The sequence below is a fragment of the Convolutriloba macropyga genome, chromosome 15, assembly GCF_964194025.1.
Source record: "Convolutriloba macropyga chromosome 15, txConMacr16.3, whole genome shotgun sequence".
Lineage (NCBI taxonomy): Eukaryota > Metazoa > Xenacoelomorpha > Acoela > Convolutidae > Convolutriloba > Convolutriloba macropyga.
The window spans coordinates 43682668-43703955 of record NC_134482.1 but is presented as its reverse complement, the minus strand read 5'-3'; the positions used below and the strand labels follow the sequence as shown (position 1 = coordinate 43703955).

Genomic DNA, 21288 nt, shown 5'->3' with positions numbered 1-21288 from the left:
CTGTTGATCAAATGACCTCAAAATTGAACAAAGAGTTAGAAGATCAGCGTAAAAATTCAATTGTCACTGTTACGCTAACTTGTGACGTTTTAAATCAGAAACAACTCAAAACAGACATCTGTAAAACTAGTATTCATCTACCAAAAACAGAAAACAATGACAAAATTGTGTCAATATCGACAAATGATTGCATTCTTAGCTTAATCCACCAAGCCTACATTGAAACTAGACTGGAAAAGGCGGATTTAAAATGCGGCGGATCCGAATTAGTCGAGGTGCTGGTGATCAAAAATTAACCGATGGTCATTAAATGATAAAATAAAAATTTCTGGTCAATCTAGACCATAAATTGGTATTATCATTCCCTATCTAGACCAAAACGACCGATGATTATTTCTTGTAGTTCTTAGCTTTAATTCGAACTGTAATTCGAACTGTAATTTTATCTTCTTTTTATACCGCGTGAAACGAAACTTGTTACACTTTGATAATATATGCATGATCTTGACATCCCTAGTAAAACTTTGAAAAATGTTGCGAAGAAAATGAAGCGCAGAAAATTTGAAATACTTATTTCTTATCTTGATACGCTCGATCTTAAATATTTTTACATATCTTGACCTGTACGTCAGCTGTAGAAATGTCTGATACCATGAGCTAAAAAAACTCTGAGTTCATGAAACTCTCACCTTTGTTGAAACTTCCACAATGAGTGGCTAATTAGCTTGCAAAAATTTGGAGCTAATCTTGAATATATTCACCTTTGGTGAAAAAAAATCCTAGCGACAGAATTAAGCAGTGTAGGTTGAATTGTAAACTCTTGTTTCTATTTGTTCTGTCAACAAAAGAGAAAACTGTCTTGCAAAAATTAAAAGTCGCCTGCAGTACTACGAATGAAGTACAGAGAACTTGACATGCAGTGATAAAAAATTGATAACAGTGGAGAATAGAAAAGAACGACCTACCAAAACCAATGGCAAAATTGATTAGGAGGCCTTTCCCTCAACGCTGAAATTGATTTTCTAAAAACCCAAATGTTATGAAATTTTTCATTATTTCATATTCTTTGCAAATAACTGCACACTTTGGAATGACGCAAAAAGAAAATTATTACTAATCAGGTTTTCATACAATTGGAGGCTAATTTGGTTTCTAATAAAAAATGAGCATAATTGTGCAACCGAAACATTAACAATATTGGGAATGAAAAATCAAAAGCAGTCTATTATGGTATGTTTTTGCTAGAGTAATATTGACGAAGAAGTCACATAAAAAAGGTAACGGATGAAAAATTGTAACCGATACTATGAATAGTTTTTTTTTATTTTCCACATGAAGCAATAACTTGACAATTTTAATCCAATGCTGCAAACAATGAGATTAGACAGCTTTTGGCTCCTCTATAACAACCAAAGAAAACGAGTTTAATTACAATTTTAAACAGACCAAAAATTTGGCGAAGAAGCCATGCTTTAAGTATCGAAATTAAAATCCTAAAAGAACAATTTGTCTGTTTTTTTATTGTATCTGAGCGGCTTTGGAGCAAAAACTCGGGAACCCTTTCTTCAAATATTTAGTCCAGTTGGTATCTCAGAAAAAAGATTAGTAGATTTTTGTAATATAATTTTCCAGAGCTTTAGACATTTTAAATAGGAGAAAATGAATAGCGTCAAAAAGAATCAGAAATAAAAAATGGTGGCCATTTCAAAAATCTGTCAATCTGTCATATTGAGTTGTGAAATAAGTCCGAAAGTCGAAATAGTAAAACGAAGTTTTTATTGGACAGAGATCTTTCTAAACCTCAAAATTAAACAACCAAAAAACAAGGGTTCTCCGAAATAAAAGTTTCCGCGAAGGAAACTGTTATTGAAAAATAACCTAAATTTTCGACCGAAGCAGAATATATCGCAAAATTTATATAGTTTCGGTAAATTGGGTAGCGTCGGCGTAACTTTGATAGATAGTTACATAGATAGATATATTGATACAACCTATACAGTCTATAAATATCCTCTGAATCTATCATCTCTGATTTTAAACCAGCACTTCGACCTCGAACAGGAATACCCGTCAATATCGATAGCGGTCAACGTCCGACAAAGACGAAATCCGAAAGTTCCAGTAACTCAATTTGGTAATTTATCCATCGCTACCCTGACTCGAGTTACCAAAAACAACCCTGATACTGGACTGTACGGAATCGCAACGTGCATTCGAGAAGATATTGACAAAATTGACGAGAATTATTGTCAAACTTATGTTGATTTTATCGCTGGTTCAAATGTTTGTCAACACGCTTGCTTTTTCGACAGATCGGCACTTCGGGTCACTAACTGGAACAAATTATACGACTGGTATGGGTCCACCAGTTTAGGTCGAGGACCTCCGCAGAAAATGGTTTTCCTTAATCGGGAAATCGATAGGATGTGTTTGGTTATACCTTCGGAAAAAGTCGGAGATATTGAAATACATATTTCACTTCCTCAAGAACAGATGGAGAAATTTAAAGAGCACAGGAATGTTAAATCTTATTTTGTTATGAACTGAAACTATACTATTGTGGACTGTAAGGCAATGAAAACTGGAACAAATTATTGCTAACATGCGCTTTGATTTTTCGTGAATTATTTGAAACTCTTAGTAACTTCGGTTCCTCCCCAGTCCACAAAGAAATTTCAGCTCTTTTCGGGAGTTTTAGGAGATAGTCATATATACAGCAATCTTAGCAAACGACCATTGGCTTGGTATTAGATTATATGACTAATATTAGATGTTGATAAAAATTTATGTCGAGCAAGATCGTATCAGAGATTACACAACACTAATTCCACAGTATTCAGTTTTTATTGTGTAAAAATTGATAATAAAATATCCACCTTTAGAGGATATTAATTCAATTCTTTGATTTATTATGGCGTTTTCAAAATTATTACCAGCAACTCAGATCTATTAAAAACTTAGAAGGTGAAGTCCCTTATCTGATTTTCTTCCCTAAAAACAAAAAAAAACTTTTTTCTCTGAATAATGAATAATTGATAATGAGCAACGTACAACAAAGTGTTTTGTGAAGCAAGATGTTAAGGCCTATGGATTCTGCCCATCTCTACCCGTCGCCAGCGAACAGAATAAACGGTTGGTTAGCAACCGTCCAATTCATCAAGAATCATCTCCTGGATGAGTCAGTAACGACTTACACCTGTTAAATTCTTTTTAAGATTAAAAACTTTTTCGTTAATTTTTTTAGTGACAAAATTTTGATTTGAGTGCTGCATCCCAAATCACGGAAACCTTGAGGGGAAATCCCGGAATTTTAACCTTTTCCGGTAATCATGGTAAGGAACCCAATAATCTTAATTTTTCCCAGTAATTTTGGCAGGAAACCCAGGAACCTTAACTTTCCCTGGTAATCTTGGCAGGAAAACTGGGATTACTCAATTGTCACGGGAAAACTAGCGGGAGAACCGGGATTTATGCCTTTTTGGCAAAGGTACCAAGAAACCTTTGAACATAGACTTTTCTCGGTATACATACCGGGACAGCCGGGAATTTTTAGTAACTCAAGCAAAAAAAAGAGAAATCTGAGAAAAATTAGATCTCAAAGTAAAATTTGTTGACAATGAGGGTTAATGCTTCAACATCACTCCCTTGTTTAGATGCAGAAATTTAGTCAAAAAAGACTTCGTAAAAAGACCCTAGCAAATTTGGTTATCTGCATATGTAATCAGAGAACAATTCCAAAAATTCCCGATTGTAAGCTTGTCTTTGCATTTTTCAACTCCAAATCTTGGTAGGAAAAATTGTAAGCCCTATATTTTTCTCAATTCTGGACACAATTACTTTTGAAGAACTAAACCAATCTTTTTCAGCTACTTACGTACGTTTACCCAGCTAACAAAGCCATTTGCGAATTAAAACAAGTATGGGCGCAAATTTCAAAACTGGAACAAACGAATTGTCATTTCACTACCCTTGAGAAAACTCTTGTTTTCAGTTTATAAGTTTTTTCGGTATTTTTATCTATATCAATAAGTTTTCATTAAAAATAATGTAAGATACAATTTAATTCGTGCACGATTTTTTTAAATCTTCGTACAAAATCTGATAGTTATTTCAATGTTTAGAAGCCTTGATAAAAGAACTTACCTTAAAAAATTTGCAAATTTGATTACTTTGATAACGTGCCTTGATAATAGAGCTTACCGTAACGATTTTGCAAATTTGTTTAATTTGGTCATAGGAAACAGTACTCCGAAAAACGTTGCTGAGGCACATCTGAACACAGAAAAGGCAATGTTTCAGCGAGAGTGCTGCTGCTCTGCATCTGAAAGAAAAACGCTGTACTTTGACTGCTCCCTAAAAATTTTTTCGACGAAAGTTCAGCATTAATCTCTGTTCAGATAATGTTGTGTGTGGAATAATAAATCCCGGGTACTGCAACAAAATGCAATTAACTCAAGTTGAAAACTCTTTCGTTGAGCTAAAAAGTTTCCAGCTTAAACAAATTAATGGCCAAATGCTATCAGGTCAATTTCGGTCTGGAAAAAATACTAGAAAAAGAAACATCTTTGAATCAAGTGGACATTGTGGTAATCACGAAATTAACACGCGAGCTCAGAGCCACATTTACTCAGCTTCATCGTATAAATTTTTCGGACAAATCGAGGGTATGTTTGAATACTCTATCAAATGAATGAAAATTATTGAGTCAGTTACATTTTTTAAATGGTTTTTGAACCCCAATTGAAACGAAAATTTTCCAGATTTTCATTCAACCTGCATATCTACGCTCAGTCCGTTTTCTATTCTTCATTCAAGTTTTGACACAATTTCAAAATTAGGAGTTTTTATTAATGGATGTTTATGATTACCTGAGTTCAGATCTTGCAAAAATAATGCGAAAAATGATTAGCTTGCAAGATATTGCAAGTCGAATGGTTTTATTACAGGTTTCTTGCAACTCGAATAGTTATCTTGCTAGAATTTTGCCAAAGATGGTTATCTTCCAAGATGTTGCAATATGAATGGTTTTCTTACCAGATCTTGCAAGTCGAACGAATATCTTCCAAGATTTTTGCCGGACGAGTGCCATCTTGCAACATCTTGCAAGAATATTACAAGATCTCAACCATTCAATTTCAGCTGGGAGAATTTCATTGGAAAAAAAACTATATTATTTTTGCGAAAATCATAGGAAGGATTGGTTTGAAGAAGGAAACATAGTCTCAAATTTGAAGACTGTTTTTCGCTTAGATTACAGACGAATTTTAGAATTTAATTGCCTCTAACTCTGAAAGTTTTTGACTCTTTTAAACTTTTAAATTTCTGAACATTTTTGACAAATGACACAGGCAATCATTCGCAAATACAATTTATCTAAAAAAATAATTCCGCTAAAAGAGAGCCATTGGACGTGATATTGTTTTCAACAATATCATCGTTTCCACACTTCATACAGTAAGGCTTTTGCAGAAAAAAATTTAAAAGTTTTAAATTATCACAATAATGTGTTTTCAAAATTGATTTTTTTTTCAATTTTTAAATGCACAAGAATATCTAACGAGCTGAAGATAACAAATTCTCTCTGTTGAATTTCCTTTTGTTTGTCGAACTACACGAAATTTTAGTTTTAAGGTAACAATTGAAAACCAAGAGGAAAATAAACACTGGGGGAATTGGGGGGCGGTATTTATATTTATTGATAATGAAATTTCTGATGTTTGCATTGTGATGGTTACAAAATTGGTGCTACTTTAAACAAATGTGATCGCGAATTCCTTCTCTGTAAATCAAAATGAGTAAACTTTGTATAACTGAAGAATCTTGAGAATTTCATGATTTTACAAAAATTTAAATTCTCCTCATCGTCATACATCCTGAGGCCTTTTCCTGAGGGTTTTTCCATGAATAAAAAGTATTGCTGTGAGCTCTGTGTGAAAGTAGTGGCACATACTTACTTTGAATCAGGGCGAGGGCGGGGGATGGGGGGAGTTGGTAAAGGGGTTAAAAGTCAGGTAGAGTGGAGTGGATTAAATCTGTCTCAAATTGGCTACGGGCGACGGGGGGGGGGGGGGGGGTGTTGCAAATGAATTTTTGCTTTTTTCCCCTAAAACAGAAAAGTAGAAAAGGGTTCTTTTTCAATGGCTAGTTAAAATGATGTGAATGATTTAGAATTATTCTTGTAAACTTAAAGTCCAAACTTTAACTGCCATGGATCAAAACATCAATTAAAAAGTTAATTCGAAATTTTTTTCCATCACTCTAAAACTACCTTAATCTGTTCATGGTGTGATTTCAAGGGAGAGAGGTCGGGAGGAGGTTAAATTGAAAATGGCTCTCAATAATTTTAGTTCTGGTTTTTGAGCGTTCGGCTTACTAAACAAGTTAGTATATTGTCTTTTGGTTATAACAATGCACAGGATATAAGCTTAGCTTTAGCAGTTCTAATCAGAAGTCACATGAAAGAGGAAAAGAAACACTGGGAAAATAAGAGGGGGGGTTATAATTTTGCATGCATTATAGTAGACTGTAAGGGAAAAGGTTTCATTTATTTCTTCGTATTCTCAGCAGTTATCCACTTTCTGTATGTTCACTCGAAGCGAGACGACCAATTAGCCGAAAATAGTCCTAAGACGAATTTTCAGAAAGCATAGACCTTAAAATTCACATGAATAGTACAAGAAAAGCTTTAGAAAAAATTAAGGAAAAATTAAGGAAAAAAAACTCAAGAACTAACAAACGAAAATATGATAATTAACTTGTTTGAAGTGGTTTTTTTACACTGTAAAATTTCACACTACAGATAATTTTCTTTCATTATGAATGATTATCTTGTCAGATCTTACAATTAAAGATAACCATTCCAAATGAGAACAATCTGCTTTCTGAAACTTCGGCTTTTGTTCATCCCTCTTCGCTTATTTATTCCCTCCGTATTAAAACATGCGATTTGAAAAGGCAGTGTTTGCTAAAAAAATTAATGGTATTTGTGCTTTACTATATGGCATGATGTTATACGTAATATGTTAAGAATAGCCTCCTTATTTCTACCTACCTCAAAATAGCGTTTTTTATCTTGATTGTATAGAACATTTGCAAACCACTGTATTATAAAATCGTTTTTGGTTTGAGTGGAACGAACTCAAATTTGCAAACCTTTACTCAAAGTGAAAAGATTAATTTACTTTTTTTTGTAAAAAGCACAATAATAATCAATAATTGCTGACTTCCCTTTTTAAATTGTACAATGACCATTTTGTAAAAAAATTTTGGTTGTCGTGTTTTACTTGAAATTGTCGTTGAAAATTTTAGTTTAAATTGTCGTTTGAACGAACTAAAATTAGTAAACCTTCTTCACTCAGTGTGAAAAGATTAGTTTTTTTTTCTGTGTATGAGCACAATAATTGCCGACTTCCCCTTTTAAAATAGTATTTGGCCATTTTGAAAATTTTGAACGATTAATCCTGAGCACCGACAAGAATACAGAATAAGAACATTTAATTTTTAATTTTTAATTTTGTACCTTATTTGGTAGCCTCGCCATTTTTGCGCAATTACGAAATTAACATAACTTTTATTTTGTTTAATTCCGTTCATTGTTTTTGTTGACTTTCAGTTCGTTTTGTATGTTGTCGCACTACCGGACGAAATTTGCGAAGGTTTAGGAATTTTTATGTTTATCATTTTTGATTACTTACTTTTTCAGATATTAATTCCAATATTTGGAAAACTCGTTTTCAAAAACAAAAATTAGAAAAATAGTGGAACAATTTGAATTATTTTTCCATTTTCTGCGTTCGGTTTCATGTTACTCATTCGCTGAGGCTTTCAGTCCACTAAGAAAATTTAAATTCTGTTGTCTATTCTCTGTCATTATTCTTACTTTACTAATCAAATTTAATTCTAATTATTTCAATTTTGATCTCAGAGCCATTTAAGTTTACTTTCTTTTAATCATTTCTGATCAAAATGACATCATATTATCCGCCCATTGCATCAGAATCGGAAGTTGAGACAATATTGCAATCTTGTTACCAAATAGAATCTAGAAACTTGATCAAATTAAAAGGATTCGACAATATAAACTATTTAGTCGAAGTCTTAAAAAGCCCAGAAAACATTTCCGCTCAAAATGTTCTTCTTAAAATCGGACCCTGCAGCGAACCCCCGGAGAAAGTTGACTTTCTTCATGAACAAGTAAACCTTATGCAGAATTTAAACGAAGACCTACCACAATTAATTCAAAAGATTTATACCTCAAAAGACGGAAATTTAGTCACAAAATATGAAGTTTTTTGCCAAAAAGACAGCAAAAATAAACATTATCATAACGTTGTTTTGCTCGAGTTCATCGCCGCTGTTCCAATGATAGAAGCTTTACCGTTTTCTTTCTCTTTAATTGAAGATGTTGGTCGGAGTTTTGCAAAATTATCCGAATCTCTTCAAAAACATTCCACGAAAACGCTCCTCAATCGGAAAAACCATAAGTGGGATCCGAAGAACGTTTTGCAATGTGAGGAATTTCTGTACTTAGAGAACAATCCGGATAGAAAAGAAGTTTTCGAGGAATTTTTCGCAAAGTTTAAAAATGAGATTTTGCCGCACATTGAGAGAACATGTACTCGAGGACTAATTCATTCTGATGGGAGCTGCAACAACATTTTAGTACAGTCTGACAAGTAAGTTTATTAATTATAACTTATCTTTCTTATCCTCTTATTCTAAATTTCACAATTTTTTGGCAACACCCCCCCCCCTTCCGAGCACCATGGCCACAAAAATTGAAGGTTTTCAAGAGCTCGTGTTGTCTTCCCAGCGAAATGAAACTTGAATAACCTTGAAAAATTCACGAAAAATTACTGATATTATCGAGCCAATTTGTTGCGTTGCCTTGCATGAATTCATGACTTCATTGAGAGCCTTCTTGTATCTACCAGGCTTTCAGCTTTCAAATGAAATCTCATCCATATGAATGAAAACGAAATTGAAAGACCCCAAAGTGAAATTAAAAAAATTTCTTCTTAGTTTATTTTAGCTTCTCATTCAAATTTCTATCAAGATTTACGATACTTTATTAGGATAGGCAAAAATATCTCTTCCTTATTCCAAATAATGGTCAAGATTCTGAATTGTTTTAGCAAGAATTCTTCCTGTTGATCCTTGCTGAGACTTTGCTACTTTTTTATCAAGATTTTTCATGAAAACATCACTTGTCAAGCTCTTGATAATGCGGTTTTGTTTCAACCAAGACAACGATGATCATTCACGATTTCTCAATATGTTTTGAGTTTCATTTCACTGGGTCTATACAAAATTGGTTAGCTCAACCGTTGCTGAATTTTGCCCAAATTTTGACATTGGATCAGTTCATTTTTTAATTATGTTGGTTTAGTTAACGTATAATAGATATTCACGCATTTCTTGATCGTTGTTCCAAACTCATAAAATTTCAGAGATTTAGGGCAGAATCATTTGTAAATAGACATTTTGAAAAAGTGGAATTTTTAATCCTTGGAAATCCTTTTCAATTTGTTGCCGAAGCAGTCACTGATAATTTCCAAATATCGTAAACAATTTTTTAAAAGTCGTGAAATGGAGGTTTCAGTTGATAATTTAAATTAAACAACTTTTGAATGTCTAACCTGCAAAATCGACAACATTGCATTGACAACCTGCTCAGAGTTTTTGCTATGTTTTTTGCTCGGCTTCCTAAAACTGTTAATGAAGTTTTGAATTTCGTTTTCAAAATTGGCATCAGATTTTAGAAAACTAAATTAAATTAAATAATTTTCTGTTTGCTGGTATTTTTTGTTAGTTTTACAAGTCTTTTAATTAGTCAGATTTCTATGTCTAACAAATGAAAAAAGTTCTTACTGAAACAGAATTTATCGTTTTAATAGTATTCTTTTAAACAAGAGATGGATGTTCAAAATAGTGGAGGAGATAATGTTTAACTGTAACAGTCCTGCTTAGTTAAAACAGTGCTTTTTTGCTGCTTTTAAAAGAACATGTAGCAGCAGCGATTCCTCCTTTTCATAACACTTTTGATGACTGTTATTGCTGTTTTCAGGTGAGGGGTATCTATCTTATCTTTTTTATGGTTTTAACTCTTTTCACGCAGCTTGGGAAAACTGTTACAAAGAAACATCCAAAGCGTAACGTGTACTGCTAGTTTTATTCATTAATTTTGAATCTGCTATTTTAGTCAACAACGAGCTCTTTTCTCGTTTCATTTTCTAACATTTCAATTTCAATAACATGTAAAGTTAAATTGCTTATTTTTTTCCAACTTTTGGTCAAGTAAAGAACTACTCAACAGGTGAGATGAATTGGAACAAAAAGAATTGCTTAAAATAACCCCGCGAACCACGCATAAGATCCAAAAACTTTGGATAGTTTTTCTGGGATGTTACATTGTGGACAAGCTCGGGATTTTTTTGAAGTCCTGCCGATCGCTTTATTCAGAAGTTAAATTATTTTGACGAGACTGACAGATGACGGTTACCCGAATTTACACTAAAAAGAACGTATCTATCTCTTGTGGACAGTAAAGGCATAAACTCTGACTTCAGTGGCCGCTCTAGTGTTGTCCAATTTATCGGAAAATAGACACTCCCTGCTTCTGCAGGTTCTGCATTCCAACTGTTTGCAATGTCCACTAGTAATAAATCTAAGGGGTCTAGGGGAGGCTTCGGCAGTTGCTACAGCGAACTCAACATTAAATAGCGTACGGTGAGAGACCTGAAGTCCTAAGTAACATCAGAGGTCCACTATGATTTAAAATCAGCATTTCCTGACTATCACTTTTGGGCAACCGTTGTTTGTCTCGCTTGTCCAATAGATTGAGTAGGAACCCTTTTCCAGAGAATTTTTTGGGTTGTAAATTCTGATGGCCGACGCAGCACTAGGAACAAAACTGCTTCTTCCAGAGACTTTTAACATTAAAGGTGACATAAAAGCCTAAATTACAAAATTCAAATTTTTAATTTCGCTTCAATATTGGTTAAAAAGGCGTATAATAGCAATGGCACAGCTCAACAGGATAATAGCGGACAGCAGGTATATCCATTGACAAACGGCAAACAAGTTTTTCTTCGCGTCTACGAGGTTGTGTCATTGAATGTTATCAGTCCCTAAACGGTTTAACCAAAGGATACAGTTCATAACTTATGAAGCAAGTTCTTGGTCAGTATCAGGAACCGCTCGAATGTTTTCGGTCCTCACTTGCAAAAAGAATTCAAGGCGAATCCAAAAAATTTTGTGAGTTACTAGCCGAACTCAAGCTCCTGGCCGACAAGCTTATCCAACAGATACACATACCATAAGAGATGAAGTTGTGCTCCAGTCATTTATTGACGGAAATCACAACGCACATGTTAGAGCTGAACTTAGGAAAAAAACCAGCTGGTAGAGATCCAGCTTTAGAGTCCGTTTTGCATTCTGATGCAATTTATCGTCTCAAAACGCTACAAAGGACGCTTCTTCTCTCGTTTCTATAATTTCTATAGAAGCTCTCTTGCGTAAAGTTGATAGATTGGTAGCCGGACAGGTTTCCCATCATCACCGATCCCGTCCGTTAATAAGGAATTAACAAACAAATGATCGTTCTCAGTAAAAAGGTTCTCCGTTCGCAACAAAGCAGTCCCTCGCAATTTAAGGGGCGCTGCAAATCGTCTTCTCCTGGTCAAGCATCTGTGAATGAGTCAAATAGTTGCTCTCTCAGCAGTGAACGGAGGGCCATGTTTACCGGTCCTACTTTTTGTTACGGATGCAACAAAAAAGGTCACTCAAAAAAGATTGCAGAAAATGTTGGAGCTCTGGTTCATTTCAACATCAACGTCGAAAATGTCACAAATTACGAACTTATTCGAAGCGATAATTCCTTTTATCATTGAGAGGAAAACAATTGAATGAAGTTGTTCTTCACTTTTATTAACCAATGGTTCAACATAAGCTTATATTCGGCATATAGTCGCTGCTTTCCAAATGTTTTTTCACTAATCACCTATTCCCCGCCCTTATCGATTCGGGTGCTAAAATTAGTGTAATTCGGTCAGATAACTTTGAATGAGCGGTTCCCGCCATACTTTAACCTTGGAAGCATCCGATATCCAAGCGTCTGCTTTTAATGGCTCGAAACTGAGCTTCAAAGGTATGTGTTTACTTCCATGCCGTTGGTTTAAAAGTGGACCCATCTTTTCTTTCAAATTCTATGTTTGTTAGCACGTGAGTGCCCATTGTGTGGTAGGTTTTGATCTGCTGCGCAAGCTAAAATGTGCTGTTGACGCGGTCTCTTTGACCCTGGAGAAGCAGTTTTGGAATGTGTTAGTTCTCTGTCACAGTTGTTTTAAGAAAACTCAACGAATGGAGAAATCGGGTTTTGCTCTGTAATTGAGCATTTCTGTGTTCCTCCTCAATGTGACTGCTGTCTGAAGTAGCGCAAAGGTTATTGATTGAAAATTCATGCATCTCGTTTGATGCCAATGTTGCTTTATTTGGACCCTTTGTTGCTTTTACCAGTTCTAACCCTTTGCTCGTGGCGTCATCCCTTGTTTTGACTGACAAGACAAACTTTAACATTAGAGTGTAGGATCCTACCTGCAATTCTGTCACTTTATACCTTCGCAACTAATTGCGCAGATAACATGATTCAATGGAAACATTTTGCCATCTGTGGGGTTTAACGCATTGAACGTTCTATCTGAAGAAAATTTGACGTTTGTGTTCAAATGAAAATTTGACTCATTCTCTGAAAAACAAAGAAAAGAGGCGCTCAATTTATTGAAACAGTATAAAGATATTTTTGTCAAGGATAATTGGGACCTAGGTTTAACAGACCTGCACAAACTGCGTATTCAGTTCAAAGAGAGGGCGCAACTGAGTCGAGTGCCCTGCAGCGCAATTAACCGTACCAAAAGAAAAGCTTTAAAAGCAAAAATCAAATGCTAAGAGAATTGGATATTGTCTTGCCCACTCACTTGGAATGGTCAGCTCCTACTGCGTGGGTTCTGAAGCGGGATGGCTCAAATCGACTTGTATTTGACTCTCAAAAATCGAACGCTCCAACTGTCAAAACTTCAAGGTATCTACATCGATTTTCTGATATGCTCAATATTCTTGAGGAAAGCCACTTCTTCTCTAGTCTTGATTTAGGCAGTGGTTTCCACCAAATGGAAACTGAAGAAGATGATAAACATCTGACACCTTTGTTAACGCTATTTGGTTAATACCATTGGAAGAGGACGCCCATGGTTCTTTGGAATGCGCTGGAAATTGTATCGTCAGGTCTGACGCAAGAGACAGTTTTGGTGCATCTCGACGATATTATTGTCTTTAGTTGTTCCTTTGAGGAACACCTCAATCGATTTGTATTTAAGCGTATAAAGAAAGCAAACTTAATCAAACCCTGCAAAAATAGAAGCTTTTGGAAAATATCCTTTCCACCAACGATTCGTCGATTGAAAGCTTTTATGGGACTGGTTGGGTTCTATCGCAAATTCGGTCTTACCTTTGGCGTTTTAGCAGATCCTCTTTTTCACTCGATGAATAAAACAGCAAATTTTCAATAAACTTCGGAATGCCAAACTGCCTTCGGAAAAATTAAACCAGCGCTTTTGGCCGCTTCAATTTTAGGGATTTCAAGTAAAACAGACACATTTGTCTTGTGCCATGATGCATCGCTTACTGGAATAGGAGCAGTGCCTTCACAAAAACAAAAGTAGGAACAGAATTTATCGCTTGCGCCAACAAGTCGCTCCAAAGGGCCCAAAAAAATTATTCGGCGACATAACGTGAAATTTTTGCAGTAGTGTTCTTCACAACATAATTCAGAGAATTTCTCCTTGGACAAAATTTCAGATAATAACGGACCACCGAATTTTAGATTGGCTCTACTCTTTTAAAGAACCAGATGCAATAGTGGCCCAATAATTAGAAAAATTGAGCATGGTCAATTTTGAGAGCATTCATGGTCCTGGTAAATCTATTACTAATGCTGACAATCTTTCTCGAATTACAGAAGTCAATCTGTACGCAGCGTCGCTTACTCCGGTATCTCAAAACTGCTATAAAGACAAAACGTTATCGGTAGTCAAATCGTGGTGCATATCAAACTAAAAACCAAACGGGGCCTCACTGCTTTGTCGTTCATCAGTGCTGCAGTGTTATTGGCAGCAATTTGATTCACTAAAAACTACTGACGGTGTATTTTACCGCATGTTTAAAGTAGTCGATTGCTCTTTTCATTCTAACTAATGCTGTGTTACTTTAACTCTTGTTCAGAACATTCTTCATGGTGTTACAAGAATCGCCTTCTTCGGTTCATTTGGGAAACAAGAAAAGTTTGGATCGTGTATGCCAACGATTTTATTGGCCGGGATTGAAAACTGATGTTGATTCATGGGTCTTTGAGGGCGGAACTTGTCGGAAATAGAAAAATCAGAAGCGAGTGCACCAACAAGAAATGCAAGTTTGGTCCTTCCATGAGTGTTTTCAATGTGTCTCTGTCAATATTCGTGGGTTTTTGCCACAAAGTCGGTTGAATGAAAGTTTCTATAAATACATATATTCTAATAATAGGAGATCATTTCTTTCGCTGGAGACAAACTGTAGCAATTCTCTAGATCATTTGCTTACAAGTTATCAGGATTCACGATTTGGTGTCCCAGGACATAATCACAGCAACAATAGCGCTCAGTTCAGTTCCAATCTCTTTTCCGACATGTGTTAAAGGTTACAGATAACTTCTTCAAAGACCACTCCCTACCATCCTCAAGGAAATGCTAAAGTGGAGCGCATAAAACACACTTTGGGAGATGGGCTTGCAAAATATTGAAAATAGTGTGAAGAACGCCACGAAATTTGGTCCGTTGGTTTGCAGGCAGTCGTGATGACTTATTTTTCCGCGGTCCATGAATCAACGGGTCAAGCAGGTTTTTGGTTAGTTTTTGGCAGAGAAATGCGCATGCCTATCGATATGCTATACCCAACCTTGCCATTTCGAATGCTTGGACATCACAATTACGTTTTCAGCGCATAAATGGGAGTACATTTAATTATGATTCAGTGATAGATAAAAACGGCTGGGAAAAGCGTCAACAAAAAGCTATCCTCGACAAAAAGAAGCACGGTCCAACCTATGAAGAAGGAGATTTGGTGCCTCTTCATTCACCAGTACGTTCAACGGGGTAGTTGCCAAAACTCAAAAGGTTTTGCTCTGGAGTCCATCGCTTGATAAAGCAATCAACCAGATTAACTTTAACCTCAAAAACGTTAACAGTCAGGAAAAGAAATTGCTCACTATGATCGAAATAAGCCGTAAGTAGCGCAAGACAAACGACATCAAAGACAAAATCAACGAGTACAGCTCGGAAAAAGATATCAAATCCCATTCCCGAAGACGAAAATGATTTAGTACTTGTCGATCTAACTGATTCGGAGGCTTCCTCCTCTCTAGGTTTGCAAACTCAAAGAGCAACGACAACCCGCTGTAATCCGTCGCCATCATCTAATATGTCAGAAAATCAAACCAATTGGAGTTCATCGTTTGTATTTCAAAGACCACATAGAGCTGCCGCTGATTATGCAAGACATCAAGGATTTTTCGAATTGGCTGACTTTGATTGGGACAGCGAGGTTAAGTAATTCTGTTTAGATGAATTGGCTAAATGATTTGGTGTTGTAGATGCCTTTACTCGTTTTCACTTCACTGACCCTGGTTTGGTATGATACCAAAAAGTACTGACTACAAAATTATACTTGCTTCCTCCGAGGGAACAGTGTACGCCAGACATACTCAACAAACACAAAAAATTATTTTTGGTGGACTTGTTCTCCACGCGCCTGAATTAGACCTTCAGACGAGTTTCTGTATGTTTCAAGTTTCCTAAGTTGTAGCTGGATTTGTACATTTGGCTCGATTTGACGACTCAGTCTATTTGAAAGAGTATTCGCGCTTGGTTTCCAATTTTTATGCACTCGAAGCAAGAGTTTGCAGAGCCATGTGGAGTGGTCGGTCTTTCAAGCTCCCAGGTTTTGCGGATGAAAAACTCAAAATGCTTGTAGAGGATTTCCTTTTCGAAGGTCAATCATTCAAACCAGGCACTTTGAATGTCTTTTGTTACCCCTCTACTTTCCTACATGGAGGGAAAAAGGCCGGAATCTACTTCACTTGGCCCACAGACTTCACTTTGTTACGCTTGGTTGAACAACAAACTACGCTTTGGGAGTCATCAATAGTAAACTGACCATAGGAAAGGTAGTAGCTACCCTAGACAAGACAAGTACTCCCTGATCTCTTATCATGACAGACCCAAATGAAAAGTCAAGTTCTAGCATTTTTCCAGGATCGAATTTTTAGCATGCTTCTATAACGTATTTGCCGCCTTTTTACGGTTATTTTGAGATGAAATCAATTTTTCACTCTTCAAGAAAACATCCAGGAGTTCAAATATCTCCTGCTGACTCGACGTACTTGAGCGGACAGACTGCACCGAGAGACAACTCTCGCCGCGTCTTTTACATTGAACTTCTTGACACAACTGTTAGTGTCTGCTCCTATAATATACGCCCTACAACATATTCGGGTGTCTAATTTGTGATAGAATCAATTACTGAGCAGCTTCCAGAGATTGACTATAACACAAACGCCTTTCAAAATTTGGTGTTCGGAACAAAAATTGAATTTGTTCACGTAAACGCGCACTTTTTGCGGCAACGCATTGTCAATTTTACTAAGGATGAATTTTTCAATAGAATGCGAATGGTTTCATACGACTTGATTTCCTTGCCGTCTAATTTAAACAATCCTAATCTGTTCCTAAGCTCTGGCTCTCTTTGCATTCATGCCAAGAAAGCAGGTGCTGTGCTTTATATTCACAATTGCGCCATGGTTGAAGCTCACTTTGCTGAGTTTTCCTAATGTACTGAGGAGGTACCATATATTTTGGGTAATGATTCTAGAATGAGGTTCATGAACCTCAAAACTCAAGTTATGTAACCTAATTACGCTCTGACTGCCTGTGATCTAACCGCACCATATATGTATCGCACTTCAAAAGAAATTTGGATGCATTATGGTGATCAGTATTAGATTGTGCGTTCAACCGAGTCCTTAAGCGTTTTCAGTCAGTTAGGTTTCAGCGATAACCTGCCCTACCTACATAGGGCTGGTCTATTTACGTATCAAAGTCTGCGCCAAAGTGCTAAAGCTCGAGTTTTGAAATTGGCGACGAACCATTTTGGTCCTAGAGGTTTATCTCCGACCACGCAGGCAATGCACGCATCCTGTTTCAATCCAAACTTTTCTAGCGAGCTTAAAAATCTTGCTTACTTGGAGGTATTTGTTAAATTTGCACCCAGTGACTAGAGGGAAGTGGTATTACTGAAAGGTGCAGAGTTATAATGCTAACAATATTAGTGTTGTTGAACTTTTAATCCATCTTTTGAAGCTCCTTTTTGCACTCACGCTTCTTTTTCATGGCGTTCCGTTTTTGAACGTTTTGAAAATCCTCAATGCATTTGCTCCTTTCACGCAGCGTTGTCGGACTCATCTTCAGAACACCAACGCTACAGTGCCTGAAAACATTAAGATCAGTCGCATGATAACCGACGATAATGGGGCTAACGATATCCTTTCTTAGTCGTTTTCATTTATTCTTCGACAGACAACGTCAGCTCTATACTACAAAAGTTTAGGTTCTCGTTCCCTCGTAACCAATAATACGTCGCTTTTTCTATGACATATTATTCATTTTATTATTACTCTACTATCTTGTTGTGTTATCATTTTTTTGGTAATTAAAGCAATCTGTTTTAGATATCTAACAGTACAGATTCCATCGACGTTGTTCCAGCTTCCCGAGTCCAGAAATTCTGCTAGACCCAGTACTTCTTTCAGGTGCTACTTCGCCTGCAAATCTGTATTTTGAAGAACATATGGACTCTCAAGCAACTGATTCCTTGAATCGGAACTGGGCGAGCGACCAGTCGTTGAAGTTCCGCGAAAATAATTAAAAAGAAGCCGCAGAACATTCGGAGATGTGTTCATCTGCTTCTTCTGATGAAATGACAATGATTTGCTGTCCTCCTTAACAGCAAAAGTCAAAAGGGGTTGCAGCCACAGTATCTCTAGTTTCAACCAAAACATCGGAGGAACGGTGACAACTAATGGGACCTCCACGGACTGCCCTGATCAAATTTAATGGTTACGTTTGTTCTCGGAGCCTGATCGCGGTAGTGAGGATTGATGAATTCTACCGATTCGGAAAAATTCGACTTCAAGACCATCATTATGCGCGTAGACGGCCACTGCTGGAACAGTTGGACCTTCTCGCTATTCCCGTAGTCAACAGCTCTGAAAATTGCGATCTGCGAGAACAAAATTGAACATTACGTTGTTCTCATTAAATACACGAGCGTGAACTACACGATGGGAAAAGCGAAATAGATCAGTTAAAGTCTCGCGTTTCCGACTTCATCAACAGTTGGAAGATTCTAGAAAAAGTAACCTGTTGTTTTCCGTTGATGTTGAATTTTTGGGAAAGAAACACCTGAAGCGCTCGAAATTTTCAAAAATGAATCATGCATCAGTTAACACTGATCCTTCATTGAACTTGGAGGCCTGCTCCACTACATGTCGACACCTCAGAAGCCTGCAGCATGAAATGCGGTATATACGGACAAGTTTCGTGGAGCAGCCGGGCCGTCTACCTCCAAGGGAAGAAAAAGCAAAAGGGAGCATCGCCCGCTGTCTTCGAGCTCTACTTCTTCATCGAGCTCTGATACAGAGTAGAGGCCCCTGAGGACAAGGCCTACCTGATGTCCAAAACAATGGAGGAGATAATGTTTTATTGTAACAGCCCTCCCGCTTAGTTTAAACAGTGCTCTTTCGCTGCATTCAAAAGAACATGTAGCAACAGCGTTTCCTCCTTTTCATAACAGTTTTAATGACTGCTAACGCTGTTTTCAGGTGAGGGGTATCTATCTTATCTATGTTTTATGGTTTTAACTCTTTTCAAGCAGCTTGGGAAAACTGTAACAAAGTAATATCCAAAGCGTACCGTGTAGTGCTTGCTTTATTCATTAACATTGAATTGGCTATTTCAGTCAACAAAGAGATTTTTCTCGTTTCATTTTCAAAAATTTCAATTTCAATAACGTTTAAAATTAAATTGCCTATATTCTCAATTTTCGGTCAAGTAAAGGAGAACTCAAGAGTTGACATAATTTCAAACAAAAACACTTGCTTTAAACAACCCGGAGAACCACGCATAAGATCCAACATCGTTGGATAGTATTTCCGGGTGGTTACATTACAAACGCTAAATTTCTAGAAATTATTTTGACTGTTTTCAGTGGCTGGGCGCTCGCTAGTAATCATATTCTCAGTTAAACAAAGTTTGCGCATTTCTATGTGATATCACAATAATCACAATCTCGAGATAAAACTCGATTACCTCATGAAACTTTCTTTAACTATGTGTTCTTCAGAAATTTTGATAAGATCTTGGCATAAACAAACTTCTTGAAACTCATGCAAAGTTGTTGCACTTTTGTCTATCCCGCAAAATTGAAAAAAGAGCACTCGAAAACTGAGTTTTCCCAAACCTCCAACTGAGGATCGATGTACTTATTCCAATGGCAATGTTTTTGCCTGTTACCAGCCTTTTTTTCTGTTTTTTATTTTTACATGTTTTAAATTATAATTTTGACTATTGAACTCAGTCCATTTTTCAAACACCCAGTTATTTCTACTTTATTGCTACATAGCGAATTTCATAAAGTTGGGAAGCGAGCGAACGTTTAAAAAGCTGTAGGCCTGGAATTGAACATTAATATGCCGATATCTACCAGTTTAAGTTTCAACTTTGACCTTTGAATTGTTCGTTCGCTAGGATTTCAAACGTCAGATTTCGAATTTAAAATATGCATATCGGAATAACGATGTTCATTTCCCAGGTTCAGGTGCCATCCGGAAGTGACCTCTGATCAGACCATTCCCATCCGTAACCAAAACCCAGACCCTGTAATTTTGGTCTGGGAACACACCGTGTGCGTTGGATTTGGTATGGTCAGAGGTCACTTCCGGATGGCACCTCAACCTGGGTTGCATGTCTGGAAGTTTTTCGAACGTTCGCTTGCGTTTGTTTTCTGAAACTTGCCAAATAATATTTAAAGTTTCATTTCAATAATTTTTGCAACATATATTGGAAGTTTTTTCATTGAGATTTTTTTCAGCTTCAACAAAGTGAGAGGCATCATAGACTTCGAAGACGTCTGCAATTCCTACCTCATATTCGAATCCGCATCTTTACTCATGTACACTTTCACATACATGCCAAATTGCAACTTTGCCCAATTCGGTCACGCCTTGATGAAAGGGTTCACAGAAATCATCCCGCTTTCTCCGGACGAGTGGGAGGCACTGATAGACGCCACACTAGCCAGACATGTACAGTCGTTAATTTGGGGTCTGGAAGCTTCGGCTTTGAACCCTGGAAATTCTGAGTACGTGTTGGAGACTCAAGAGCGAGGGTGGTTGTCGTTCAAGAAACTGAACGAATGCGATCGAGAAAAAATGCTAGAAGAATGGCAGAAAGTGTAGAAATCTTACAAAACTTTTTTCTCAATTTTATTTAAACCCAACCCGGCGGGAGAGAGAGAGAGAATAACAGTGGACATACGTCATTCATCTTGCTCTTCAAAATGTCAAATAGCACCTTTTTTTTTCAACCGAGCCGATTTCAACACTGACATGATAAACATTTTAGAAATTTGTCACTTCAATAAATTTCCGAGATTGCCAGCTTGTTCATTATGTTCACGATAACTTAAAAGTTTGTTCAGTCGTCAGCTAAATTTTTATCATTCGGTACTTAATGCTGTCGGGTCTTTCCCATTCTAGTTCCCGCTTAGATGTCATATCACGTACAGCCCCCCTTATATCCTAAATCTATACCCCTTAGCGGCGGGGGGGGGGGGGGGGGTGGCTGTTTTTTTGTGGGGGCTATAAAGGGAAAGACCCAAATTGTAAATATCTATCTGAGCAGTTATTACCATTATTTCCTTAAATTGTACAATTTTATTATGACTACAATATTTAATCCAATTAAATGATCTGTAAATTCAAACAAAGCAGGTCTCACTGCAATTTTGAATTGAAAGTGTCAATCACAATTTCTATTTTTTAATGCACGCATTACAATGAACTTCAAATTAATCTTGCAAAATACTACCTACCGCCTGGTCGAAGGAACAATAGGGCACATGAAAATAGTCTATTCTTTTAACGCA

General features: G+C 36.6%; 1 protein-coding gene across 1 annotated transcript; it reads left to right on the top strand.

Moving 5' to 3' along the window:
* Positions 1-7018: 7018 nt before the first annotated feature.
* LOC142353992 (hydroxylysine kinase-like) lies at positions 7019-20938 on the top strand. Its single transcript, XM_075406232.1, has 2 exons — positions 7019-8675; positions 20233-20938. The coding sequence occupies exons 1-2, from the start codon at positions 7966-7968 to the stop codon at positions 20597-20599; spliced, it is 1077 nt and encodes a 358-aa protein (XP_075262347.1). The 5' UTR covers positions 7019-7965; the 3' UTR covers positions 20600-20938.
* Positions 20939-21288: the final 350 nt, after the last annotated feature.

What these genes read in the sequence shown, in the direction of transcription:
- LOC142353992 (XM_075406232.1), top strand. Translation starts at nt 7,966, where the DNA reads ATGACATCATATTATCCGCCCATTGCATCAGAATCGGAAGTTGAGACA. An exon ending in ATTTTAGTACAGTCTGACAA is followed by an intron (nt 8,676 to 20,232) that starts GTAAGTTTATTA and finishes GATTTTTTTCAG; the next exon opens with CTTCAACAAAGTGAGAGGCA.